We start from the raw sequence: 19,287 nt of genomic DNA, 5'->3' as shown, positions 1-19,287 counted from the left end.
CGAGCTGCGAGAGGCTGCCAGAGGTGTCCCACTGAGAGGGAGGTGCTGGGGAGCTGCCAGGGCCTCCCTCAGCCCCGCTGGGTGTGGGCTCACAAGGTGACTGGCTTTAGTTATCTGCTGAATTTCCATCCTTGTGTCAGGAATGACTGGAGGTTCCAAAATATTTGGGAATTGTATCCAAACTGTTCCATTTGGGCTGTGATTCAGGCAGGGAATGTTCCAAGGCTTTCATGGGATAACTTATTACCCTGAGTTCCCAAATTGTTCCACTCCAGATTGTTCCCATCTGTATCATTCAGGAGCACCTGGTCCAGTCCAGGGACACTTCCCCACACCCCTGGTCCAGTCCAGGGGCTCTCCATTGCTCAGCTGGTTTGGTCAAGGTTTGTCAGGAGCTCCTGAGATCATAGACCAGGCCTGAGGAGAATGGGGGGAGGATGCATCACCACAGAGGTTTACAGGAAAGATGGGGACAAACTTTTTGTAGGGCTTAGATATGGTGTGATAGGACAAATAGTTTTAAGCTAAAAAAAGGCAGATTTGAAGTAGATATTACCAAGAATTTTTTACGCTGAGGGTGGTGAAACACTGGCACGGGTCACCCAGAGAGGTGATGCCTCATCCCTGGAAAGGGCAGGTTGGACAGGGCTCTGAGCAACCTGATGTAAATGAATGTCCTTGCTCATTACAGGGGAGTTGGACTAGATGAACTCCAAAGGTCCCTTCCTACCAAAACTCTTCCATCATGGAGCCAAGGCTGACAAGGATCACCCAAGTTTTAGACCCAGCTGAGCATCACCTTTGATGGCCTATCTGGCAGCTCTGCTAAAAAGTTGCTGCAAAGAACCTCCAGACCTATAGGAGCTATAGGGCTTTGCTGCCTGGGGTGTTTCTGCCACCGTGGAGGGCCTGGAGGCTTCAGGTGACTCTGATGTGCAGGAAGGACAAGGTGCTGATGGAAATGTCCTTGGCTTTGGACATCCTGTGATCCAGGAACACTGTGAAAATCACTGGTCTGTTCCTTGGCTGCAGCATCAAAGGGATCACTAAGGGTTATCAACATTGGAACAGAATGTCCAGGGAAGTGGTTGAATCACCACAGAATCATAGAATTATTAAGGTTGGAAAAGACCTCTGAGATCATGGAGTGCAACCATTAACCCAACACTGGCATCTTCACCACTAAACCATGTCCCCAAGTGCCAAAGCTCAATGTTGTTTAACACTTCCAGGGATGGTGACTGTAAGACCCCAGGTTTGAGCTACGAGCTCATGGAAGGGGTTTTACTTTAAAAAATATAAAAGGCACCAAAAATATCTGCCTTCCAGATATTTGGAAAGGGCCTTCAGTTCTTTTAATACCTTGAGAGAGACCACAAGGGAGAAGACACCGCACACGTTTTCTCAGGAGGTCAAAACCCACACTTTTATTGGTAAACTTTACAAAATAAGGGAGCTTGGTAAAAGTTGAAAGGGCAACATTCAACCGGAATAGAGCCATTGTGACACTGTGGGGCCTCAAGGAACCAAAGGAAATAAGAGACACTGTGAAACCTCATGGAATCAAGGAGCCATTATAACACTGTGGAACCTCGAAGATCCTCAAGGGAACATTGTGACACTGAGAGGCCTCATGGAGCCAAAGGAACTCTGAGAGTTTTTGGAACCTCATGGAATCAAGGGGCCGTTTCTGGCAGGATGCTCTGCTTTGATAATACTTCAAAAATTGTCAGAGAATGCAGACAATGCACGCTCTCTGTGGTGAGTTACTGCTGGTGTCAAGGGGCTGTTTTTAATGTTGAATTATGCTCAACCCAAAATGCTTCCTGAAACTTCAAACACACATCCTGCTTTTGGAAGCAGGATTTGACAGATAAGATGCTCCCTGACCTGGAAATATGTCTGGCAGTAAACACTTTATAACTAGAAAAGTCCTGTCCAAGTTTCATGTGGCAGATTCTTCCACAGACTTCCTTGAAGTATGTGGAGTTTCTGCCATGAAGCAGGGACAGCTCTTCATGGTCACTCCCAAGGGGTTAAGTGAAAGAGAGAGAACTACCCCCTGTCGTGGTGGGGTGAGTTACCTCGATCTCTGCTTCAGGATTGTTTCTTTTTGCTGGTTTTGATCCAATTACTTTGGATAGACTTTGATAGACTACACTGTCCTATCTTACACTATACTGCTAGGAGATTTTGGTTTTTATACTGTGTAATAATAATTCTTTACAAGGTCTTTTGTCTGTTCGTTTGTCTGATCAATTGTCTGTTCATTTGTCATAATAAATAGTTAATTTTATAGAAATATTTCTGATTTACCATCACTAAAACCTGCAAGACAAAGTGATTGAGTCACACCTCTATAATTCCTTCAATTGAACCCAAAATCTGAGCCTGAGATTGGATCCAGCCACCCCCAGGTTCCTCTCTGAGAAGGAATTTAGAAAGCAAGGGGGTCCTTTCTGCACTCAATGAGACGGCTTCTTCCATCAACTTTGTCTGAGCCTTCCAGCCCCCCAGCCTCAAGCTGTGACACATGGGCATGTCTTGTCCATGCAGTGCAAACATGGACTCCTGAGCTGGTCATTTATGTCCCTCCTTGGAGGGAAGAACAAGCCCAATGGCCTGGGGTGAGAGGCCAGTGCTGGCAGCGGCGCTGGCTGTGCCAGGGCACTGCTGGGTGCCCCCACCCTGAGCACTGCCCCCCTTGTGCTGGTCACTGCTGTTTTCCTCTGCAGGGCGTTGTGTTGGGCACATCCTGGAGAGCAAAGTGGAAAGCAGATGGAAGCTTTGAGGCCCTGGCCTGAGGAGATGCCCCTGCAGGATGGCAGTGCCGCTGCAGAGGTCAGCTCTGGGCCAGCAGTGCCTGTGGCTGTCCCTGCCTGCAGTCCCTGGACAGTCCTGCAGCAGGACTGGCACCGACTGCCAGAGCACTGAGGCCTCCAACAACACAGGGCTCTGTAGGACAGTGTGGAAGGGAGGGAAGAGGAGGTCACACAGGAGAAGGGTTGCTGCTCCCTGGCAATGCTGCTCTGCTGGGACTCTTTTCTCAACCAGCTCTGCAGAGAGGCCCCAACCCTGCAGCTCCAGAGAAGTCAGAGAGGAAAGATGTCAGGCAAACAAGTCAATGCAGAGTTCTTTATTGAGTACAATTCCCAATTTTGTACAACCTCTGGGCCAGGCAAGAAAGGTAAGCACTGATTTGAAAATTATGTTTATATATATATATATTTATACATATAAAGATTTTTTGTTGCGAGCAAATTGTCACAAAAATAACACCCCTACCAAAAGCAAAAAATAGAGGAGATGTGATGGGCCTTTAATGGAGTACAAACAAGATTGGCCTTTAATGAGGTACATAACATGCAGAAGAAGGAGAGTTTGTTGCTTCTGAAAAACACAGTTATTAGTTTCCTCAGGGCATCCTTGAGCTCCTGGTTCCTCAGGCTGTAGATGAGGGGGTTCAGTGCTGGAGGAACCACCGAGTACAGAACTGACACAGTCAGATCAAGAGATGGGGAGGAGATGGAGGGGGGCTTCAGGTAGGCAAAGAATGAGGTGCTGATAAACAGAGAGACCACAGCCAGGTGAGGGAGGCACGTGGAAAAGGCTTTGTGCCGTCCCTGCTGAGAGGGGATCCTCAGCACAGCCCTGAAGATCTGCACATAGGAGAAAACAATGAAAACGAAACAGTCAAAATAAAAACAACCACTAACCCCAAGAAGCCCAATTTCCCTGAGGTAGCCTGAGTGTGAGCAGGAGAGTTTGAGGACATGGGGGATTTCACAGAAGAACTGGCCCAGGGCATTGCCCTGGCACAGGGGCAGGGAAAATGTATTGGCTGTGTGCAGCAGAGCAGTGAGAAACGCAGCGGCCCAGGCAGCTGCTGCCATGTGGGCACAAGCTCTGCTGCCCAGGAGGGTCCCGTAGTGCAGGGGTTTGCAGATGGCAACGTAGCGGTCGTAGCACATGACGGTGAGGAGGGAAAACTCTGCTCCGAGAAAGAAGACAAGCAGAAAGACTTGTGCAATGCATCCTGAGTAGGAGATGGTTGTGGTGTTCTGGAGGGAATTGTGCATGGCTTTGGGGACAGTGGTGCAGATGCAGTCCAGGTCTGTGAGGGAGAGGTTGAGCAATAAGAAACCCATGGGGGTGTGCAGGTGGTGGTCGCAGTTTTCAGGGAAATCCCCTACAGGTTAAGGAATTTCTTTTCTCTGGTTTGTGCTCTCTGAGGGTGCTATGAGGATCAGGAGCTCTGCCCATGTGCTGCCAAGGACTCAGCTTTGCTCTGCTGCAGTGCAGACATGGAGTTGGTTTGGGATAGCTCTCACAATCACAGGGGATGTCACATGGAACCCAACTTTGATGGAAAAGTTAAATTCCTGTACTGTTGTCTTGGAGCAATTTGGGCTGCAGGAGAGAGGCACAGTGTATCCTTAAAATCATTTTGACTGGGTTCTTTGGTTACAATCATAACACCTGGGGTCTGTTTTTTTAGGGGCAAATTTTTCTGATGACAAATCTGAAGAGTGTTGAGACAGGACAGGCAGAAGGGCTGAGCTCTGCATTGCTTATTGCAGAGCCAGGAGAGCTGCAGTGCTAATCAGTGCCTATCTGCCCTGTACTTTCCCTTGGGCTGCCTTGAAGAGGACTTCACACACAGATTCATCTTTAAAAACCCCACCAAGATCTGTGCTGAGAGCAGGGCAGCGCTGCCTCAAAGGGCAGCTCTGTGAAGTGTCCCCTGTGCCAGCCCAGAGGTGCAGCTGTGCTGGACAGAGCAGGACAGGAGCCCTCCCACAGGGAAGCCAAGGGCTGGGACAGGAGAGTGCCCACCCCCAAGGGAAGGCTCAGCACTGCCCAGGATCCTGTGCTCATTTCTGAGACTGCCTGAAATATTCATCTCTGAGAGTAAAAGAGTTTGAATTTCAGTGCAGTCGCCTGATCTGAGAGAACAATGTCTGTGATACAATGCCTAAGCAGGAAACACACCTCAGGGCTAATTCCTTTCTTGTAGTCCCTGTCTTTTCTGAGCTTTGCAAACAATTCTGCGTTAAATATGGAGTAGTGGTGTGGAGCTGTGAGCAGGTCTCACCCTGCAACACTGAGACATGGAAAAGATCCTCCCTCAGCTGCCAGGTTTGCTCCTTGCCCACAGACCTTCTCCCCCAGCCCTGGGAGCAGCTCCCCAGGCCGGCTGAGAGCTGCCCCTGGCAGGCAGCAGAGTCCCTGCCCAGCACAGCACCCTGGGCTGCATGACCCTGCTCTGCCCCACAGTCCTGGGCACCCCTAGCTGCACCCCCGGCTTCACAGCTCTTCCAAAGTGCCCCAAAACAGCCCCTGCTCCCCCATCCCATCAGCTGGGGCTGGACCAGCTTTAGGAGATGCCTCCAGGAGCTGCCCCTGCACTGCCCTGCAGCCACAGACTCACCGTGTGCAGCCCTGCCAAGATTCCTCCTGCAGGGAGCTCTCAGCCCTCCTGCCAGTGCTGAGCCCCTTGAAGCTCTGTCTGTGCCCTGCTGGTGTCCCTGAGCTGGCCTGGCAGTGCCCTCAACCCTGCTGGGCTGTGCAGAGGAGCTGCTCCTGGGCAGAGCTGTCTCTCTGCAGCGCTGCCCGCTTGCCAGGAGCTCCCTGGGTGCCAGGAGCCCGACCCAGCTCAGCAGCACAGCAACAGCCCCAGGCATTTCATGCCCCCTGGGGGGGTTTGGGAATGAGTCCCTGAACATCAGGGCTTGAGAGTTCCGACGCACTGACACGCCATCATCAGTTGCCATTGTAACGATTACATGGGCCCATTTTATGGTTTGTTGCCATGACAACCTGTACTGAGACTATTGTTATGGTCGGTGCCATGGCAACCATTTTAGGGTCCCATTTCTAGGGTTTGTTACCATAGCAACAATGATAAGGATCCCTTCCAAGTTTGGTGTCACGGCAAGCAACATCTGGACCAACTGTAATGGTTGATTGCCATGGAAACCTGCACTAGGGTCCGTTGCTAAGGGCGGGTGTCACTGCAGAGTCACAGGGGATCCATTGCTATGGGCTTGTGCCATGGCAACCTGCACTGGGATGGTCAGGTGCTGTGGGAACCATCAGCAACACCCACTGCCAGGGTCAGGTGCCATGGCAACCAGACAAAAAGATTCATTGCTAGGGACTGTTTCCATGGCAACCACCACTGGGAGAAGACACCTGGGTCTCCTCTCATAACAATTACCATGAAAACCCATTGCTGGGCAGTGATGCCATGGACACTTGCACTGGGACACTGCTGGAGTCGGTTGCCATGGCAACCGCCATGAGACTGCATTGATAAGCAGGATGCCATGGCAACCATCATAAAGATCTGCTGCTGCTGTTCAGTGGCACGACAACCTGCATGAGACACTTTGCTCAGGTTGGGTTCATGGCAAACACCCTTTGACCTGCTGTGATGGTGGGTTGTCATGGCCACTGAACCGGGGTCGTTGCTGGAGAGTGTTGCCATGGACACGTGAACTGTTACCAGAGCTGGCTCCATGGCAGCCATCACAGGGTCCTGTGGCTGGGGTTGGTGCATGGAAAGGAACCCAGAGACCTGTGGGGAGGGTGGATGGACAGTGTGGGCTGTTTTGGGCTGGGGCAGAGGTAATTTCCTTCCTGGGGACTTCTCTGGGGCTCTGCTTTGGATTTGTGGATAATTCAGGGATGTTTTTGTTATTGCTGGGCAGCACTTGCACAGCTCCAAGGCCTTTCCTGCCCCCGGTACAGCCACGCTGGGGAGGGAGCTGGGGGTGTGTGGGAGGGTAGGAGGAAACACACCTGGGGCAGGTGACCCCCCTGACCCAAGGGCTGCCCCAGACCATGTGACATCACACTCAGGGTGTATGGGGGGCAACTTTGGAGCGACGGTGTTTGTCTGCCCAGGTCACCATTACTCAGGACAGGGCCTTGCTCTCCTGGAGGTGCTGAACAGTCCATGGGAAGCTGGGAATGAATTCCTGGTTTGGCCTTGCACATGTGCACGTTTTTGACTCAGCCACGGAGTTTGGTCACTTCTACCCTTCTGATTCTCTCCCTCATCCCTGTGGTGGGGAGGGAGTGAGCGACTGTGCAGTGCTGAGTTTCTGGTTGACATTGCTAAACCTGACAGATGGAAAATCCACAGGTCTCTGGGACCCTATTCTAGTGCTGAACCGTCCCCTTGGTGGGTTTTTAAGAATTATAAACTTTTTTATTCTGTATGCCAAGTTACTCAAGCCTTACAGAATTCAGTGTAAGATTTCCTAGCAGGGCAAGGTGCCCTTCCTATCCTTTAGCTTTTTAAGCTGATTCCACACAGGGACACTGTCCATAGGCCATGAGGTCTAGCAAGGAATTTCTCAAAACCAAAGGGAGTCACCTCTCATGGGTTGTGTCACCTCTGGGGCTCACTGATGACTGACCACGATTGCACTGTTTCCCCTTAACGTTACATTGGTCAGATCCAGCTTGAAGGAGCTCTTGACACTGAACTCTTTTGGGGCACTGAAGGTGCTCTGGAGGACAAAGATGTCATGGCAGGGCGGGACATAACAGGAATGCCTCAGGACACCTTTCCCCTTCTGGAGGAGGAGGAAAGTCAGGCTGGACACATGGTTTTGTTGGAGCGAATATGGGATGCTTTGTTCAGGCAACCACATACCCCAGTGGGACCTGTAGCATCTGGGACCATTTTACACCCTCTGTAGGATCACTTTGTCCATAGGAGTCTCTTCAAGGTCATTCTCACTTCCTTATTCTTCAGGCTATAGATGAGAGGGTTAGACATGGGAGTCACAATTGTGCAAAACAGGGCAGAGTATTTGTCAGGATCTCCAGAATCCCTCGAGTGTCCCTTTAAGTAGACGACTGTGGTTGAGCCATAGAAGAGTGTCAGCACCCCGAGGTGTGAGGAGCAGGTGGAAAAGGTTTTGTACCTGCCCAGAGCTGAGGGGATTTTCAGAATTACCCTGATAATTTTGAATGTAAGACAGAACTATTAAGCAGAAAGGAAGGATTACAAAAACCAGGGTGATGGTGTGCAGCCCCACTTGGTTCCAGAACGTGTCTGCACAGGCCAGGTCCAGCAGCGGGGGGACGTCACAGAAGAAGTGAGGAAGGTCATGGGATGCACAGAAGGGCGAAGTGAACAGCTGGTAGGTCTGTCCTACCTACACTGGTGCCACAGCCCCCCAGGAGCCCAGCAGCAGCCTGGTGCAGAGCCCCCTACTCATGCCAGGGCACAGGGCAGGGGGTGGCACAGGGTCATGCAGCGTTCGTAGGCCACGGCAGCCAGGAGAAGGCTTTGGGTGCTGCCCAGCAGAACCAGGAAATACAGCTGGGCAGCACAGCCAGGGAAGATCCTGCCATCTGCCCTCAGGAGACACACCAGCATTTTTGGCAGAGTGACAGAGGTGTAGCAGACCTGCAGGAAGGACAAGTTCCTCAGGAAGAAGCACGTGGGGTTGTGCAGGCTGGAGTCCAGCACAGTGAGGAGGGCAAGCAGGCTGTTCCCTGCCAGCACCACCAGGTAGATGAGCAGGAACACTGGGAAGCACAGGCCCTGCAGGTTGGAGTGGTCACAGAATGCCAGAAGAACGAATCCAGATCCAACGGTGTGGTTCTCCAAATCTTTTCTTTGGGACATTTTCTCTCTGCAGAGCAATCCAAACAGCAGCTCTTCGAGGGTGTTCATGGACTGTCCACCACCACCCGCACTTCAGGCCTAGAGAAAGACTCCACACACCAGCACACATGGGACTGCAGGAGGAGGGGAGCTGGACCTGGACCAAGCTCTGTGGGAAGGTTTGGAAATCCAACAGGGGCTGTTTGCTGCAGGGAGGTTTGCAAAGGGAGGGAAGAACAGAATCTGTGAGCCTGCATGACCCGGCTTTGCCACAGAGATAAGGGAATCTTGACTTGCTTGGCCGGAGGGGATTTTATTAAATAGAATGCCTGGGGATAGAGGAGGAAAAAAGGAAGGAAATGGATAAATACCAGCTCCTTGCTGAGCAGTCTGGTTTACATTCCTTGTCCAGATCTTGAAGAGATGCATTTAATGTAAGAACATTGAGAAGAAAGAGGGTGAAAAAGGAGGAAAGTGATGAAAACGGGGAAGCAAGGCAAGGCAAGGGAAGGGGAGGCAATCCAAACAAATGGTTCAGTTCTTAGACCTTAGTGAGACAGATTAATCCCAGTTCTCCTCACATGTGGGAGCTCATCCCCTGGCACTCTGTCAGCACACAAAGATCTGGGAGACTGTCCAAGATCTGAATCATTCACCTTTATGTGGTGAGGGGTGAATCCCATTGGAAGTAAACCAGGCTTCTCTCTTCCAGTGAATCCAGTGGCTCTGATGCATCCATGAGGCATTTTAGCAAGACAGGGAAGCAACGGTTTATGCAAAAGTAACAAGGGTTCCTAACTGTGCTAAAAGACAGTTTAATGCAAGCAGTGCCGGTGTGTCCTGCAGTTTTCAGTCATCCAGAGAAGAAAGTGGTTCAAAGAGGGTGATCTCCCCACCATACCTGATTTGCCTGAACAGGTCAGGCTTTTATAACTTCTGGAAGAGTCACTGATAATTCAACATTCCCGACCTTGCTGCTCTGTCCCTGGGATTCCTGAGCCCTCACAAATCCAGCCCAGGGCCCGCTCGCTCTCATCCCAGCCCTGCAACACTCCCCAGTGCCCAGCAAGCCCTGGCAGAGGCCAGCAATGCTCCTGCTGCCCGGGGAGCTGAGCCCTCCCTGTGCATTCCCCACCCTCCCAGAGCACAGAGACTCCCTGCAGGGCTCACTGGTAGGGGGGGAGCTACAAGGCAGCAGCTCCTCCATGGCAGGTGCCTTCTAATGAAGCCACAACTCAGCTGAAAAGGGGGTTCAGAAACTCAGTTTGGCCTGGGGAGGGAATATCCTCTCCCAGGCAAGTGCTGTGGCTCTCAGCCAGCACCAACACCCACTGAGAAGTCTTCTTCAACTCAGAGGTGTCACTGATGAGAACAGCAGGTCAGAAACCATCAAGTATCCAATTAGCCAAGGGACAAGCACAGGGCATTTTTTCAAGAGGAAAATCTGAATTCACACAAACATGTCATCCTAATACTTTTCATGTTTTCCCACAGTATTTGTGCCATTTTCCTGTGAGTTTTATCTGTCTCATAGAGGTGTCATTCAAAATTTCCAAGATCAAATTAAAGTTTGCATGAGAGAAAGTCACCATGATTGTTTTCTAATCTATCAACCTCATAATATAAATATACAGAAAAATTAAATATTCCTATTTAAAACCCAAACAAATCATTGAGATACTCACATTTATTGTAATTCAATGCTTTAACTCAAAGCAACCATTCCCATGCAGATTCTCCACATACCAGCAATCCCTGCTTGTTGCCAAATGTTGTCAAAGATGCAGCCTCCTCTTTTTAACTCTCAGGTGTCTCTCTGCTCCAAAGATCTCAGGTGGAGCCCAGAGCAGGCCAGGTTTGCTCCCAGGAGCCTGCCAGAGCCCTTCTTAGGTGGTGCCAATCTCACAGGCAGCATTTCCCAAAGCTGGAGGAAGCCTGAAAAGGAAGGAAACTTCCCCAAAGCGAGCCAGGCTTTTCTCAGCACCTGAGCTGCTGCCCAGAGCCTTTGCCTCCCTGCACCCACGGCCTCCAAGGATCTGCTGGAGAGTCCCTGGGGAGGCTTTGTCAGGAATGGTCCTTGGGGGGCTCCTTAATGCTTCAAGGACCTGCAGGATTTTCAGAGCAATTTGGGTTTTTCTTTTGATTTTACATTTCTGAGAGGTTTGTGCAACCATGGCCTCCAATTATCTGCTGTAACGAGTCCCCTGAGAGCCTCAGACAGTGACAACCCTCAGTGGGGCTCATTAATGCTTCAAGGCACTCAGGGTTTATTAAGACACTTCTTTTTGACACTGAGTCTCTGAGAGGTTTGTACAGTCATGACCTCCAATTTTCTGCTCTAATGAGTCCCTGGATAGTCTTTGTCAGGAATGGCCCTCAGTGGGGCTTGTTAAAGCTTCAAGGTACTCAAGGTTTATTAAGGTACTTTGCCTTTTCCTTTGACTCTGAGTTTTTAAGAGGTTTGTGCAATCATGGCCTCCAATTATCTGCATTAATTAGTGCCTGGAGAGTCTTTGTCAGGAATGGCCCTCAGCAGGGCTTATTAATGCTTCAAGGTACTCAAGGTTTTTTAAGGAACTTTGCTTTTTCCTTTTCCAACTGAGTCTGAGAGGTTTGTTCAGTCATGACTTCCAATTATCTGCTTTAATTAGTCCCTGGAGAGACTTTGTCAGTAGTGACACTCAGTGGGGCTCATTAATGCTTCAAGGTACTCAAGGTTTTTTAAGGAACTTTGATTCTTCCTTTTTCAACTGAGTCTGAGAGGTTTGTTCAGTCATGGCCTCTAATTCTCTTCTCCAGTAAGTCCATGATGTAATAAGTAAGCAATGGTAAAATTTACTCGTCAAAATATATATTGTATTTTCTGTATATTATAGCTAATGCCTGGTTGGGACTAGGGAGTTGTAAGCTGTGGAATAGTTAATTGCTGTGTTACTATTATAAGCTGACTGTCCTGCAACTGGCAGTTCCCTACCTAGTTGGCAAAGATAAAGTATCTTGCTTTACTGAGCACGTATACCATATCCTGCTTTTCTAAAAATATTGTTTAAGTGTACTCATTAGAAAAGAAGAAGAGAACGAGGATCAGAGGGTCAAGGATGGACATGATAAAGAAGAGCCAAGGAGAACATCTGGACCATCTGGACCATCTGGACACCTTCCCATATTCAGCTCCAAGGACATTGGGCTAATTAAAGCTATTGAATGGCAAGTACTGATGGAAAGTCCCTGGCAATCAAAATGGGACAGAACCAACCAGAACGAAGCCCGTGAACCCAAGCCCAGTCAAGAGCTAACAAGTGACTATGGGAGGGGGAGTTGAAAAAGTATAAAAGTTGCTGTTTGTTTTTATTGGGCTTGTGGGCCGGTGAGGAGTAGGGGTCTCCTCAGGCCACCCAGTGTGCTGATTTGCTTATCTGCACTTTATATAAATCTTACAATAAAATTTTGCTGCCAAATTTTGATTTGGTTCATTTACCTATAACAGATTTGGTGCCGTGACTCGGATCTGAGCTTTTGGGGCAGTGGGACCCCCTCTGGGGCGGGCGCCCCGTCCCTTTTTGGACAGTCCTGGAGGGAGTCCTACTGCACCGGCTCTGAAAATCCAACCGAAAAGATTTAGAAAAGGGCAGATAAGCAAATAAACTACTGCAGTTCTCCATAATCTCTGTGCACAGGCCCGGACAGGGGGGCTGTTGATTTGTCCGGTTGGAGAACCGTTCAGTGAGGAACTGAACGGATACTTGCCTCGAGAAGGAAGGTAAGTATTTAACCCCATTTTTGGCTGGGAGGGAATCCCGGAATGTGAACAAGTGAGACGTCCAGTTGGACGAGGTGATTGGGGGCCCTCCAGTAGTGCATTTCTCATCGCCCGCGAGGGGCCGAGTCACAAACGAGGGGAAGCGACTGAATTGAGTGAAACGTGTGTGTTTGAAGGCATTCCGGAAGATGGGACAGAAGAAAAGTAAATCTTCTGTTCCCATGGGTGGCTGTAAAACTAGTCAAGATAGTCCTAAGGTTGAGGAAAAACCCAAAGAGAAGGCTGAAGTAAGTGCTCAGAAAGAAAAGTTGCAGAGTGCTCCGCAGGATAAGAGAAAGTCAGAAAATGAGTTAGTGGCAAGGTTATCTCCAGATAGTCCTTTAGGGATTATGATTCAGGTGTGTGTAAGAAGGGATGAAGAAAAAGAGGAGGAAAAGCAAAGGAGGGAAGAAGAATTACAAGGAAGGCAGGAAGAAATGCAGAAAAAGCAGATGGAAATGCAGGAAGAGATGCAGATGGAGATGGAAATGCAGAGGAGGCAGACAAAGATTTCAGTGGCATCTATAAGAGATGAACAGAGAGAAAACAGAGACCAGAGACGAAGGATCCTTCATGGGTCCGATAGACGTGAGTGGTCAAGAAAACGTAAAAGACAATCTCTAAGTGAATTAGAGTGCCACTACTGTGGGGAAAAAGGACACGTAAGAAGAAACTGCAGAAAAAGGCTGCAGGATGAGTAAATTTTTTTTTTTTTAAAGAAATAAGTCAGGGGCTCTACCTGTTGGGGACCCAAAAGAACACCGAGCCCTTGATAAAACTTAAGATAGGTCCCCAGCAACAAGATCGAGTTCCTAGTGGATTCGGAGGCAGAAAGATCAACTGTTCAAAAACTATCCTGGGGCTGTATGGCTTCATCAGACACAGTCCAAGTGGTAGGGGCTAAAGGAGAACCTTTTAAAGTGCCTCTTATTAAAGATGTGAAAATAGAAGCTCAAAATAAATATGTATTAGGAACATTTTTGTTGGTTCCTGAGGCTGAGTATAATTTATTAGGAAAAGATCTAATAATAGAATTAGGGATAAATTTAGAAGTAAAAAAGCAGACATTACTATTGTAGCTATTGGGGTTGTGAAACAGTGGCAACAGCCTGGAAACCTAGGGTACCTGATGAGTACATCACTGTCCAGTGGGGACCCGAGGGCTGTAAGAAACTCCCTTATGGTGGAACCCTCAAGGAATACAAATTAAAAAGCCTGAGGATCCAGGGTGGATAACAGGAAGGATTTGGAGAGTACCTACTCCACATCCAGGAAGCAGAATAAAAATAATAAAACAATCAATAGCCACTGAGACCCAGAAAATAGGATCCAATAAAGAGATAGGAGGAAAATCTAGTAAAGTACAATCCCCAACTTCTGCTAAGCCTGTATATCACAATGAGAAAAGAATCTTATATGAAAAGGAAGATTCCTTATTGCACTTAGCAGAAGCATCTTATAATGCTCTCAATCAAACAGAACCAAACATGACTGATTCATGATGGTTGTGTTACGATGTACAACCCCTTTTTATGAGAGAGTAGGGTTAAATGCCACCCTTAAATTAAGTAATGAGAACCTCCCGGCACAATGTAAGTGGCATGAAAAAGAAATTGGGCTAACCATGTCCCAGGTTAGTGGACATGGGGCATGTATCGGAAATGTGCCCCCAGACCAATCTGACATATGCAGCTGCACAATAACACTACGTCAATCAAGCTATAAGTGGAGTATACCGAGCATAAGAAGATGGTAGGCTTGTTCAAAAACTAGATTAAAGCATTGTGTTGAAATATCAGTAATGAATGAAAATGACGAATGTTGTGTAAAAAAAAAGAATAAACCCTGAGGTATGGTATACCTCCGATTTTGTAGGAAAATTAGATATAAAGCCGTTTGAAGTCTCTATTCGAAATCCAGGAGAGCCTATAAGAGTAAAGCAATATCCCATCCCTTATGAAGGAAAAGTTGGACTTAAGCCCACCATAGAACAGCTCCTAATGCAGAGATTGCTGGAACCATGTATGTCCCCACATAATACACCTATTTGTCAGTAAAGAAACCTGATGGGTCTTATCGATTGGTGCCAGATCTGAGAGAAGTAAACAAACGGACAATTACTTGATTCCCAGTAGTGGCCAATCCCTATACTTTATTAAATTAGCTATCCCCTGAAATTTGAAGGACGCTTTTTGGGCATGTCCTCTTAAAGAGGACAGCAGAGATTATTTTGCTTTTGAATGGGAAAACCCTGACTCTTATAGGAAGTAGCAATTTAGATAGACTGTTCTACCCTAAGAATTTACAGAGTCTCCAAATTTATTTGAACAAGCTTTAAAGCAGTTGCTAAAATCTTTTGAACCTTGTCAGAGCACAGTCCAATATGTAGATGATTTGCTAGTTACCAGGGAGAGATCAGAAGCTGTCAGAGTAAAAGCATTAGACTTTTGGATTTCCTAAGTTTAGAAAGCTTGAAAGTATTAAAATCTGAGCTGCAATTTACAGAGGAAGAAGTTAAATATTTAAGACATTGACTAAGTAAGAGACATAAGAAGTTAGACCCTGATTAAGTAAATAGAATTCTGTCATTACCTATGCCCAAAACCAAAAGACAGATTAGACAACTTTTAGGCTTATCTGGATACTGTCGACAGTGGATTGAAAATGTTTACCAGACAATCAGAAGCCCTTTATCTATTTGTAAACACTGAGAATGGCACAGTTTATGGAGCTTTGACTCAGACCTAGACTGAACAGAGAAAACCAGTTGGATATTATTCTAAATTATTAGATTCTGTAAGTAAAGAATCTACTTACAGTAGCTACTACTAACTACTGCTAGTAGCTACTGCTTAGCTAGTAGCTACTGCTTTGTTAGTTAAGGAAGCTATAAAAGTGACTTTTAGAAGAGAATTAAAAGTTTTCACCCCTCACAATATAAAGAGTGCTGCAGCAGAGAGCTAAGAAATAGTTGACTGATAGTTAGCTGTTAAAATATGAAAGTACACTCACCCAGGCTGGCGTTAGAAGTGGTGACCTTGTAAGATTCAACCTGTTTCTTGTGTGGGGGGCCCGGGGGAGATCTGGTGCATGATTGTCTCCAAGTAGTGGATCTTTAGACAAAGATTAGAGGGGTTTGGAAAGAGAGAGGAGTTAAATAGGGATAAAAAGTTGTATGTAGTTAAAATAGTTAGTGGAAGTCAAAGGTCAAGATATGCAGCAATAAATTGACTTTTCAAAGCAGAAAGTCTGGATCCTTAGATACGGCGTGGTCAGTTACAGTTATTAGACAAGAAAACAAGCACTATATTTATAGATTTTAAATATGCATTTGGGTAGTTCATATATTCAGCAAAATATGAGAGGAAAGAAGACTAATTAATACATCAAGTAACAAAATTTTTTTAAGAACTCTCAGAAAACCAAAGCAGATTGCAGTGTGTAGTATAAATTGCATTCATTTAATTCTAGTTCGAGTGTTATAGACCACCTTCATTGCAACTCCATGAATCCTTCACAATTTCCCTCTCTGGAGCCAGCTGCAGAACACAGACACCGAACACGCCTAAATAATCTAATGAATATGTGGAGAACAGTACTGCAGAAAAAAGGTCTTAACCTTGAAGGAGGAATTATAGATATAAGTGATTAGCAAAAACAGTTAATGAGTGCTTGTCACACTCATGGTTGCTTATGTTACCCTTGAGTTTGTGTAAAGTGTCATAATTGTAATGAGAAAACTTAGAGAGTAGTGAAAGAAAGAGAAGTGAGAGAAGAAATTCTTAACATACTATGTTTAGCTTGTAGCTCTCAAGCTCAGCAATTATGGACAGGAGAGTGCTGGGCCTCTGACTTTCTAAACACCCCTATTCATAATAGAGAAGTACATCAAGTTGTACAGCGTATTGAAAACTTAGAAATCAGAACCTGTGTATTCTTTTTTTATGTAGTTATAATGCGAGCCATAAAATCTCAATTGTGCCAACAAAACATTATCATTACATCCGAATGTGGACAACACATTGCAGTCCCACATTCTCCCATTGTTGCTGATGAACAGTGGGAACAAATTAAATCATATTGGGAACAACGCAGACAACGCAAACGAAAGTCAAAAAGATGTTTGGGCTAGTTATGATAATGCTAAAAATAAATAACAATCAGTTAACACAGAAGCACAAATTCCTAAAAGACAGTTAAGATAGTAGAAACAGAAGACTTATGCTTAAATAAGCATATGTATCTTTAAAATCCTTCCTCACAGTAAAACACAATCTTAAGTATTTTATGTAGGAAATAGATGTGTATGTGTAAGAACTATTTGTAGTGACATCACCATAGATAATTGTAACAAAAAGTTCATTGTGGAGAGAGGAGAGAAGTCTTAATTAAACTGGAGGATCTAGACTGTATAAAATATTTGGAATAATTTTTTGTGTTGAGAACTAAAAGGTAATTTTCCAGAACCTCCTAATCCCCTCCGAATACCTTGTGTTAAACATCATTTTAGTTGGTTGATTTGTGAATGCATAAAATGTAGTAGACAGTGGTGTTGTTTCACTTAAGAGAAATCCACATTGCCCATGTTGTAGAAGAAATAGAACTGAAGATATAGATTGGAATGGATCTAGCAGAGAATTGTTAACCAAAGCAAAAGTAATTTAATAATTATAAAATCTCCTAAGTGTAGGAGAAGTTCCAATTTTTTTTAAAAAAAATAAAACACATGGGCAATGCATGCATAAAAATATGGAATAAACCAAGAAATAGTCTGAGACGGTGGAATAGAATACGGGAAGTGTTTGAAATTGAAATACATTTCACAGGCATACCAAAAGCTACTCAATTAGAAGATATTAGTAGAAGTTTAGCTCAATTAGAAATTGAAGCCCAAGTTCAGAGACAAGAATTGCTTGTTATAATAGAATACCGTATAAAGGGTTTTCTAAAAGAATTAGAAGAAAAAAGTATAGAGTTAGGATATAAACCTTTAGTAATAGAAGATTTTTTAAGTGAGCTCCAGTTTAGAAGCATGAATAATGAGACCTTAATTTCCTAAATCACACATGAAAATACAAAACTCCTATTCCAAGTTATAATAAGTTTGACAAATAAACTAGCATTTCAAGTTCTAATCAGTGGCAGAGAAATATTACAGGCACACTCCTGAAGAATATCTCTGTTGCCAAGAAGATCTAATACCCCGTTGCTCTGTGCAAAGGAGTAGACGAAGGGAAGGCAGAGAGGTAATACGGTGGAGTCAACTTGCCTGTAATTGATACCACTGATATTGAAAGATTAAAATGGCCAAACTTCTTGTTTTTGTCACGATCCTGATATTTGTGAGAATTACGGTGGGAAATTCTCACCAACCATAGAAATAGAGCATTATCCGGTTAGATGTCATAAAGATTATTCGAGAATTGGTAACTACAAGTATCCCTAAATTTCAATTGAACAATTGTGAACTCTAGTAAAAGAAGTAGAGACTCATTGTAAAATTTTTAACGAAAATATAAATAGCAATATAAAGAGAGAATAGTCTCCCATGTTAGAAGCAGCAAGAGAAGCTGTTGCAAGATTTGACGAGAAAATTTATGAATAAATAAGAAGAAGGGGAACTGTAATAAGTAAGCAATGGTAAAATTTACTCGTCAAAATATATATTGTATTTTCTGTATATTATAGCTAATGCCTGGTTAGGACTAGGGAGTTGTAAGCTGTGGAATAGTTAATTGCTGTGTTACTATTATAGGTTGACTGTCCTGCAACTGGCAGTTCCCTACCTAGTTGGCAAAGATAAAGTATCTTGCTTTACAAAAACCCTGTCACTTCCATTAATACAATCCAGTTTTCCTGTTCCTTTAGGGGGTTACAGCTTTGTACACAGGTATAATTGTAAGAGATGTTGGTGGGTACTTCCACACTGACTACCAGGTCTACGTTTTGGTGAAAGGAAGTGCTTACCCAGGGACTAGGAATAATTTCTCCTGGAATTGGGAAGGAATAAATGGGTCGTGGCTTCCCTGTGTTTTATGGTAAATGACTGCTCAAAGAATGGCTTTGAGGCAACACTTGGGTCACATTTGGTACTAAAATGAGATATAAATTTTGCTCCCAATTCAAGACCAAATTAACAATTGCCAGGAGAGTAAAACAAGACTGAAGCATTTTGTTTCTGCAATCAAGTGGGAACTTCTGTCTGATGACATTCCCAAATGTACCTCAAATCCAGGGATTCTTGGATTCAACAGTATTCCACTCACTTCCCCAGCCCGGCTGGTGTCACAAGGAACAGCCTCTGGCCACCCAGAGAAGGTATCCCCCAAGACTAGGAGATCTTTACATCCCCTTTTCTGGGCAATTCAGTCACATCCATCTGCCAATATTCACCTGCAACATTTCTACATTTCCCATCATCTCTTCCCACTTCACTGGCAGGGTTTGGATTATTTTTCTTCCACACACCACACTGCTGACTCACTGCTTGTACAACTGGGGTCAGTTTTGGACCTAGAACCCACTTGTGCAAACGTTACAGTGCAGAAACAACAATGATCAATGGATAAAACAAAGCCAGAGACCAAATTGGGGAATACCAAATAACCCACTTAAAGAGCTGGAAGATCCACACGTCTTAGATGGACAGGATTCCCCAAAAGAATGCCTTATTATCCAATGGGATCTTCCCCCATCCCAGACCAGTCTGGGGATCTGTGCTCTTCTCCAGGAAAGTCCTGGGGCTGGCGTGAAGATCCAGAGATCCCTCGGATCCATGGGAGATCAGGCAGAGGGTCCCATCTGGGGCCAGAAATGGTCCCCAAAAGCAGCAGAAAGCAACTCCTTAACCCCAGCTGGG

The 19,287-nt window shown here is 45.8% G+C and overlaps 1 protein-coding gene across 1 annotated transcript; it reads right to left on the bottom strand.

Annotated features, from left to right (window-relative positions):
* Positions 1-388: 388 nt before the first annotated feature.
* Positions 389-8,698, bottom strand: LOC116781665 (olfactory receptor 5V1-like). The gene is made up of 4 exons (XM_032677348.1): positions 8,240-8,698; positions 7,458-7,520; positions 3,359-4,061; positions 389-417 (listed from the first exon to the last, which is right to left on the bottom strand). The coding sequence occupies exons 1-4, from the start codon at positions 8,696-8,698 to the stop codon at positions 389-391; spliced, it is 1,254 nt and encodes a 417-aa protein (XP_032533239.1).
* Positions 8,699-19,287: the final 10,589 nt, after the last annotated feature.

This window comes from Chiroxiphia lanceolata, unplaced genomic scaffold (assembly GCF_009829145.1).
Source record: "Chiroxiphia lanceolata isolate bChiLan1 unplaced genomic scaffold, bChiLan1.pri scaffold_52_arrow_ctg1, whole genome shotgun sequence".
Taxonomy (NCBI): domain Eukaryota; kingdom Metazoa; phylum Chordata; class Aves; order Passeriformes; family Pipridae; genus Chiroxiphia; species Chiroxiphia lanceolata.
This window is presented reverse-complemented; position numbering and strand designations above follow the sequence as displayed.